The following is a 9,798-nucleotide window of genomic DNA, read 5'->3' as shown; positions in this document are numbered from 1 at the left end:
GGAGGACATCAAGGTGTGGTGAGAACGTTCCATCGCGTTAAGTCCGATTATTATTGGATCGGCTTGTACGCTGACGGGGAGAAGCATGTGAAGTCATGTCCAGATTGCAGCTCGAGTAAAAGCCGTCCACAGTTTCGTGGATACTCGCCTGGCAACGTACTAGCCGAACGACCTTTCCAGATCGTCTCGATGGATTTTGTGATCCCACTACCGAAATCTCGCAGGGGAAACACGGCGTTGCTCCTATTTCAGTGCTCGTTTACGGGATTCGTTATTGCCAAGGCTATGTCAGATACGACTGCACTGAGTGTTGCCCAAGTGCTCGAAGAATGTGTGTACCGACGATTCGGAGCCCCATCATTAATAAGGCATGACCGCGACCCACGCTTCATGAGCGAGGTTTTCCAAGCATTTGCAGAAATGATGCAGTCAAGATCACGAGCGACTTTGAGCTATCGGCCACAGGCTAATGGACAGCAGGAACGCTCGGTGAAGTCGGTGATGGGTTCCGTACGGGTGTACGCGGAAGACCTTTTACAGCAAGATTGGGACGAGATCGCAGAGAAGCTAGTATTTGCTATTAATACTTCTCAAGACACTACGAGGAAGGAAACGCCGCTCTACCTCGTTCATGATTGGGATGCGCAGTCGACGTTGCGGGCAATGTCGTCATCACTCAAACAAGGACTCGGCAAGCAGTCGGACGCACTGGCATGGCGGCGTGAGATCAATCGACAACATGAGATCGCCCTCACTATGGCCATAGATTACCAGGCTGTAGAAAGGAGCGAAGGGCAAAAAAGCATAATGATGCCCTGAGTCGACTGGAAAAAGCCGCTGTATCTCAACCAAGTGAAAATGAACGCTCGGTGGACCTTCCAGAAGCTTCGGAAGAGGTAGATGATCCTGCAAGAGCCCCAGTGAGATCTCTTTTTGAGATTGGGAGCCGGGCGTAATCGTACATGGAACGTGTCAAACCAGGCTTGACAAAGAAATTAGCTCACCGATGGCATGGACCTTTTCGGATCAAGCGCAAAGTGGAAGAGTTTGCGTTCGAGCTGGAACTGCCTGACCGAAGTGGGTATCGCTTCTACCCAGTAGTGCATGTGTCGAGACTCAAGGCTGTCAACGAGTTCAACAGTCGACCGAACACTCGGTTGGTACTAGACGCGACTAATGAAACAAGACTCGACTTCGATGAGGAACTATTGCCTGAGGACAGCTGGGAACCAGATCAAGTCGCCGGTGAATATGAATTTGAAGCCATTCTCGACGACAGGACACCACTGTCGACGAGCACGGAGCGTGCTGTACGCGAGTTCAAAGTCAAGTGGGTTGGTTATGAAGATCTAACTTGGGAACCAGCATCCAACTTGTCATGTGGAGGTCTGCTGTACGACTATTTGCGAGCCAAGAAGAGCGAGAATCGGCTGCAGATGGCGTAAGTGGCGGACGAAGACTAGCGTGACTGGATCACGTATGAACTGTCCACAGGGCGATGCAGCCTGTGGTAACAGACAAAAAACGTTACTGCAACAACAGATTGTAAATGCATTTGAAGAACAACATGAACATGATTACGCTGTGGAAGTGGATTAAGAATAAGAAAACATGAATGCCGGCCGAGGAGCGACCACTGAAAACGAAACCTCGCGGGACCCCTCAACAGTCAGCTGAGATGTTGGAGAACGTCGTGGAACCTGCAACGAGGATTCAAAGTGACTCCAATTGCCGGGCAGCGGTAGCCAATAGTGCCAACGAAGTTGAGTCCTCACTTTCCTTCTCCTCTTCATCGGGGACCTGGACCTCGGCGGCTGGAGCCGCAGCAGAACCCTGCAAATCCTCGGCACCAGCTTCAACAGGAGCATCATCCAGAGCGGGACGTGGAGTAACCGGTGGCGAGTCAAACAACGAACGCCAGGTCGGAATAAATTCATTAGCATCGAGAGACGGATCAACAAGCAAGCTTCGGTACACATCCACGAAACGCGTACCACGGGGATTGAAGAGCTTCGGATTACACTGGCACGGAAAGTACGTGGTGTTGTACGGGTGCTGATGCGGCGCGTTCATCCGTCCAGTACGCCAGGGCTGACGTGAATCGAGAGCCGGAACTTCGGAAAGCCAGTCGGGTGTCCGAGGTGCGAACGGCAAGTTCTCGATTGGGTACCATGGCTTCGACGGCTCCAAAAGCAACTCAGGGCGAATGAACGGCTGGCCGGAGGTACCAGAGAAAACCGAGTCACGACTCCACGCCGTGTACCGTTCACGGTACTTGTTACGAAGACGATCGGCACGACGGTCGCGCTCACTGAAGAGCTTCTTCAACCGAGCTCTCAGTTCCTTCAAGCGCTCCTTGTCGTGACCAACTTTTTTGGCTTCTTCAACGAGACCTCGCTCAATGCCAGCCAACGGAAGCCAGTGGAGTCGCTCCCACAATGCGAACCCGAGGTCACCTTGCTTACCGCCGTCACCCCGAAGGTTCGCCCAGATCATCTTGAGACGGGTCTCAATCGGAGCACGCTTGGAGATGGGGACGCTTGGGTTGAAGTCAACAGTGTCGAAGAGACAAGCTTGAAGAGGATAAAGCTGCCGAAGTTGCTGGTACGGGTGATAAGGATGCGAATAATAAAAAAACGCTTGGAGACCCTCCAACGTGGTACGCACGGTCACCTCACCAGCTTGTTCGGGAAGGGTTAAGCTCAAGAGTCGCTCGAAACACTTCTTGGCGCCTGCGTCAGTAAACTCCATGCCAACGTACGGAAGAACCCACGGTGGCAAGGTGGACGAAGCCGGCACCGTAGGGCGGCCACCAGACAACACTCGGTGAGGCAACGGCTCAACCGACGGTGCACCACCACGACGCGGCACCGAAGTGTAGGTGGCCGTAATCATGCGTCCAGGTCCAGCATCGAGAGTCCAAATAGGCGGACGAGGAGACACTGGAACAGGAGGAGAAGATGCCGGTGCTGGGGGACTTGCTGGTGGCGAAGGAGGCGGACCGGCAACGATGATTGGGGAAGTCATCATCGGCGAAGGATTTGGCCGAGGAGGAGTCGGGGGACGAGCTGGGCCAAGATTGCTCCAGTTCCTCTCGGAATCTTCAATATCTTCGTCATCGAGGGTGCTTGAATGATCGGTAGGTGGCGGAACATCATCGCCACCACTGGGAACATCAGGAAAATCATCCACCGAAGGCTCATTATCATCCACGTCATCTCCATGATCGTCATCAGCATTCCCATCGTCATCAATCTCCATCGAAAAGTCGAGCGAAGACACGCTTGGTACGACAGCCGTCGGAACAGTCGGAGCCGGTTTCGAAGACACGGAGGCTAGCGGAGCAGCTTCAACAGGGGCAGACTCTGCTGTAGAAATCACTCCCGAGTCTTCAACTGTCTGGGACGTCGGAACAGACACCAAAGCAGACTTGCCTTGTGGGACAGTTTGGTCCGACTCTTCACCTTCGTCACTTGAGTCAAACATGAGCCGCATTTCCTCGGCCTCGCGCAGAGCCTCTTCAGCAGCACGTATGTCGGCTGGAGAAGGTGAAATCGTTGAAGCTGGTGACTTGGCCACATCGTGTGGAGGGCTAAGGCGAGTCAGGAGAGACGGGAACATCGTCGTGATCCCCAGGGTTCACATCCTTACCCGAAGGCTCTGTAGCAGTTTCTTGAACCGAAGGGACGCTGCCTGGATCAGCAGTCCCCATGTCTACGCCACTCTGGTCGCTGCTGAGGTCGACCACGGCGGGAGTCGAGGAAGACGCTGGTGTAGGAGGTGGCGACCATGAACTTGGAGAAGACGGTACAGACTTGGACCGAGTCTTCATATGACGTCGTGGCAACTTAGCAGGAGAATGAGGACGGGGTTTCTTGCGCTTCTTCTGGGCCGCCTTCTTCCACGCCTTCGGACCGAACAGCGATCTACGAGCCGACTTGGGAGTTGAAGTATCGGCAGGTGGCGCATCACCGAGACCGGCAGCTGCCATCGAAGCACTGGCCTTGTCCGTTGGGATTGGAGCCTTTTCTTCGTCAGCGTCGTCCGGCTCGTCGTCTGAATCTTCGCCACCTGGTCTAAGACGCTTATGGGACTTCCCATGGTCCACTTGGTGAGCGGCTTTGGTCAAAGCTGCAGGAAGGGCTTGAGGATCGTCCGAAGACGCGGTGGCAGACTGAATGCGCCGCAGAGCGACTAACGACTCCTGATCCAAGTCCAGCGCGTCCAGGTCCAGCTCACCCGCAGTCAGACCTATCACGAAGGATTGTGAACGAACGTTAGTTGCTGAACACACGGTGGAAGGAGCGACATTAAGAGCGTACCTTCAACAGCCAGAGGAAGTACCTCGGGATCCATCCCGGCCAGACTCACGTGTGCACGGAGGGTACGATTCGCTTGGAGGAGGCGAGTGTTACGGTCTTGCTGGTTCTCAAGGACCTTGAGCGTGTCGTTATCAACGTACTTGCCCTGGGCAAGCTTTACCGGAAGGAGGTGAAGCTTCCGAGTCTGCTCGGTATTCGCTTCAATAGAAGACTTGTACACCTCGCGTTCGCGAGCCAGCTTCTTTTGCAAAGTGCTGATGAAAACGTCCCGAGCTTGGACCTCGCAGTGCAGACGATTCAAGTCTTCTGCGTGTCGCTTCATAGTGGCTTGAACGGTGGCGAGCATGGCGTCGTTCTTGGCATTCACTCGACTCGCGGAGGATCTTGACATTGTGGTGAAGGGCTTCAATCTCAGCGTTGGCAGCCTTGAGGAACGCCTCCGCGCTCTCACGAGCCATGATTTCGGGTGCCACCGAACGTACGGCGGCAGCAGCCTCGGACTGAGCGAGCCGCAACTGACGCTCTAAGCCGGCGACTCGTTCGGGTAATGCCGACAGCGCGTCAGGAACAGGCTGTACCGCAGCGAGGACATCATCGAAACCAACAGCAGTCTCGAGGCGACGCTGAGTGTGTATATCACCGTGGAGAGGAGGCGCAACGCTGAGCTGCACTTGGTGACGAGCCATTGCAGTCAAGTACGGGATTATCAAGGTCATCATGTGATCGACCGATGCCTCCGTACTTTCAGCCAGCATGGCGCGCAGCGAATCTTCGGTGTGTAGTGGTGGATCACCAGCTGGGGCAGAAGGAGCAGCAGGAGCCATCTCCGCGGATTCAGCGACGACGGGGAGTGCTGCAGGAGCTACCGCAGGGAGTGAAGAGTCCGGGGCAAGAAGCGCCAAAGGACCGGTTGATGACGCCGCTGTCGGAGGAAGTGTAGCAGACTGAGGGACGTTCGAACCCTCGGCCTTGCCCTCCTGAGAAACAAGTCGAGTAATGTGAGGTGATGAGCAAGGTGCCGATGATTCAAGAGAAGGATGAGCTGACGTACCTCCAGCTGTTCACGCTCGCGACGTCTACGAGGATTGAGACGCTGAAAAGCGTCGGACACGGCTCGATTCAGACGCTTGGACATACGGTGGCGAGATGGTGAATTGAAGAATGAAGAAATGTCACAACGGGCACCAGTACCGTGGCTTCCATTGCGACAGGGGCAGTTGTGGTGTAGTGATTTCTCCGTAGTTGCGGATTATCACCCGTCGACAAAGACGTGACACCGCCCAAGATGTTCAAGCGACGAACCCTCGGTCAGGTGATGTACGGAGACGCCAAGGTGCCAGCGACTCGACGGCGTCACTCCCGAGCTTTCAACGAAGCATTGGATACGGCCATATGTCACTGAATCCAGGCTGTCCTTATTATTAATAATGGACTGGCCGGATTCGCATTCAGCGGACCATCTACGGTACGAACCCTCAGTGGCTGTTGGGATGAGTTCGCGGAAGACTCAGCGACCATTACAAGACACGGTCACCGTCTGGGACAGGGCGCGGACCGTTAAAGATGCTCATGCGACGGTGCAGACGACGCTTGGCATGCAAGAAGATCCATAACGGATCATTGTTCACGTGATATTTGTATACTTGATTAGGACTTCTTATTAGGAATAGACCCGAGAGGGTAAGCTTAAATACAGAACAGAATTTCTACTCAAGCACACAGCGACGTCCGGCTTCAAGGTAAGCGTCTGGTCAAGCTTGTTTGAGTGTGTTATGCCTGTCGGTGAACTCGAAGCTCTGTAGCGAGGGTTCACCCGGCAAGGCCAAGAGACTTGTGTATTGGCCGATTATTATCGGGAGGTTTTACGTGACGGCTTATTGTTGCCTATTTGCACGACTGAGAGTGCTTTAATTGCCTCCCTTTTATTCTTCCAACCGAGTGTTGAACACTCGGTGATCTCGTAAAAGGCTTACCCGTGCCTGGTACCCTTTCGCTGTTGGCACCACGAGGATTCAAAACACCTGCTAGTTTTGCTCGTGCTAGTAGCGTGGTCTTATTTTACTGGTTGGCCTATATAAGTAGTTTACAAGGTCCAGTTTGTCCCGGTGCAAGGGCAGAACTGGGGTCTTCAGGTCCGCCCGAACGATCGTTTACTATCCTAGTAGACGTATTGTTGTGGGAACATCCTAACTACGTTTGTAGCTAGAGTTCACGTGGGATTTCCAACACCACAACATATATATCTTGTCCTCCAAAGAAAACTAAAATCAAAAACCGAAAAATCGAAGCCCTGACTGGTTGGATTTTAATATAAATCGTGTCCTCCAAAGAAGAATTAAATCAAAAACCGAAAAATCCAAATCGATTCTGATCAAATTAGATGCCATAATATTATTAGCACCTCTAATTTGATCAGAATCGATTTAGTACTATCAATAGTACTACTATCTTACTTCCGATTGCGCTCTCGAGCGCCGTGTCATATTGCTGTCATTTGACAATTCTCCATGGCTGAAAGTTTCACCGTTCAAGACCACTTCGTGGAGCTGGGATACACCATCGATGATTCCACCAAGGGCCCGATATCCCACCAATGCCGCGGGTGCGGAAAAAAGTATCGCCTGATCGACATTTTTCGTAAGAAAAAAAACAAGCATCAGCAAGTCGAGGGCGAGGAAGCTCTACAAGGTGTGCAAGGGCAAGAAAACGTCGAAGGTCAAGGAGCCCTTTAAGTCTAAGAACCCGCGTTTCCAGGACCATACATTTTCTTCGAAAGCGAAGTGTGTGACGAATTAATGAGGGTAGCCTAGTTTTATTAAAAACGATAATAAAACAACTACATCCTTGACAACACCCGATGGCAGCCGTTGCCAAGCCATAAGGGTTTAGGGTTTAGTATAGAGGTTCCTACAAAAAAAACTAGCCTAACAAGTGCATTTGAAATTTCGCACACATATGTCAAAAGATATAAATATTCTGCTCACAAAGTTTTAATCCAACGGGCACCGGCAAGTATACAAAAACTAAGAAATACCGATACAGCAAAAACAAGCATATTAACATATAATTTTCTCAACGGATATGAAATCAGCGGTGTCGGTTTAGGGGGGCTATGTCACGGTCGTAGGCCTCTAAAAGGGGCAGAACAGTCTTAAACTGAGCAATGTATTAAACTCATTTTAAGTACGAATTTTTCTTCATCTTAGATACAATTTTTCCTATATTTTAAGTATAATTTTATTTATATTCAAATCACGAATGGTCTTATCTTAAGTACGATTTTTCATATAAGTACGAATATTATTTATCCTAAGTACGAATTTATCTATATCAAGTACGACTTTTTTTTAACAACTATTTTTTATTATCCTAAAAACAATTTTCTTCAGATTAAGCACGATTGATCTTTATTTTAAGTACGAAATTTTTTCATCTTCAGTACGAAGTTTTCTTTATCTTGAGTTTTAGTTTTTCTTTATCTTAAGTATCTTTTTTTCTTCATTTTAAGTACGAAAGTATTTTATTCTTAAGTTTAAATGTTTCTTCATTTAAAGTACGAATTATAGTTCCAGTGGTATTAAAACATGATATATATTAATACGTTCACAGCTTTGATTTTTCGGGTTTTGTTTTTATTGTTTTTTATAGGACATGATTTAACAATATATATCTTGTCCTCCAAAGAAAATTAAAATCAAAAACCGAAAAATCGAAGCCCTGACTGGTTGGATTTATATATAAATCGTGTCCTCCAAAGAAGAATTAAATCAAAAACCGAAAAATCCAAATCGATTCTGATCAAATTAGATGCCATAATATTATTAGCACCTCTAATTTGATCAGAATCGATTTAGTACTATCAATAGTACTACTATCTTACTTCCGATTGCGCTCTCGAGCGCCGTGTCATATTGCTGTCATTCGACAATTCTCCATGGCCGAAAGTTTCACCGTTCAAGACCACTTCGTGGAGCTGGGATACACCATCGATGATTCCACCAAGGGCCCGATATCCCACCAATGCCGCGGGTGCGGAAAAAAGTATCGCCTGATCGACATTTTTCGTAAGAAAAAAAACAAGCATCAGCAAGTCGAGGGCGAGGAAGCTCTACAAGGTGTGCAAGGGCAAGAAAACGTCGAAGGTCAAGGAGCCCTCTAAGTCCAAGAACCCGCGTTTCCAGGACCATACATTTTCTTCGAAAGCGAAGTGTGTGACGAATTAATGAGGGTAGCCTAGTTTTATTAAAAAAAATAGTAAAACGACTACATCCTTGACAACACCCGATGGCAGGCCATAAGGGTTTAGGGTTTAGGGTTAAGTATAGAGGTTCCTGAAAAAAAAACTAGCCTAACAAGTGCACCTGAAATTTCGCACACATATGTCAAAAGATATAAATATCTTGCTCACGAAGTTTAAAATCCAACGGACACCGGCAAGTATACAAAAACTAAGAAATACCGATACAGCAAAAACAAGCATATTAACATATGATTTTCTTAACGGATTTTAAAACAGCGGTGTCGGTTAAGGGGGGCTATGTCACGGTCCGATGTCTAAAAAAGGGGCAGAACAGTCTTTAACTGAGCAATGTATTAAACTCATTTTAAATACGAAATTATCTTTACTTTAGCTACGATTTTCCCCATTTTTTTAGAACGATTTTTCTTCATCATGGTCTTAATCTTAAGTACTTTTTTTTAATATAAGTACGAACATTATACATCCTAAGTACTAATTGCTCTTCATCCTAAGTACGATTTTTTCTTTATTTAAGAACGATTTTTTATAATCGTACATACGATTTTTTTGTCCTCAGTACGATTTTCTTCATCTTAAGTAAGAATTTTCTTAAACCAAGGTTTTTTATCTTCAGTACGAATTTTTCTTCATCTTAAGTACTATTTTTTATCTTAATTACGAATGTAGATTATACTTAAGTACGAATTTTTCTTTATCTTAAGTACGAATTTTTCTTTATCTTAAGTACAAATTATCCTTCATCTTAAGTACAAAAGTTTTTTATCTTAAGTTTGAATTTTTCTCATCTTAAGTTCGATTTTTTCTTCATTTTAAGTACGAATTATAGTACCAGTGGTATTAAAACATGTAATATATAAATACGTTCTCAGCTTAGATTTTTCGGGTTTTGATTTTATTCTTCGTTATTGGAGCTCTACCAAAACCTACACAAACCGATTTTTGCGTCTGACATAGCTGTGACGTATTCGTTGTCACAAATCGGTAGTAAAATGTTAAGACGTTGTTCTTGTCTCCACAAAATGTGTCGACGCAAAATCGTTGTACCTCATTTCTGGTACAGCTATCAGTGTCCAGTCAGTCATGCCCACTTCTAAATACTCCTGCCATGAGCCGCCGCAATGCTGGAAGAGGACGGGGCTTCACTACGCCTCAAGTTGAGCGTACGTACCATAATGCATCACAAACAGGATCTCACGAATACATTTAGCGTTGCTT

At 47.9% G+C, this 9,798-nt stretch overlaps 1 protein-coding gene across 1 annotated transcript; it reads left to right on the top strand.

Moving 5' to 3' along the window:
- Positions 1–6,829: 6,829 nt before the first annotated feature.
- PITG_17448 (uncharacterized protein) lies at positions 6,830–7,054 on the top strand (the record flags this gene model as incomplete). The annotated part of the gene is made up of 1 exon (XM_002896636.1): positions 6,830–7,054. The coding sequence occupies one exon, from the start codon at positions 6,830–6,832 to the stop codon at positions 7,052–7,054; it is 225 nt and encodes a 74-aa protein (XP_002896682.1).
- Between the last annotated feature and the right edge of the window lie 2,744 nt (positions 7,055–9,798).

Source organism: Phytophthora infestans, genomic scaffold, assembly GCF_000142945.1.
Source record: "Phytophthora infestans T30-4 supercont1.55 genomic scaffold, whole genome shotgun sequence".
NCBI classification, from domain to species: domain Eukaryota; phylum Oomycota; class Peronosporomycetes; order Peronosporales; family Peronosporaceae; genus Phytophthora; species Phytophthora infestans.
Note: the sequence above shows the minus strand (reverse complement) of the source record. Positions and strands in the feature narration are given on the sequence as shown.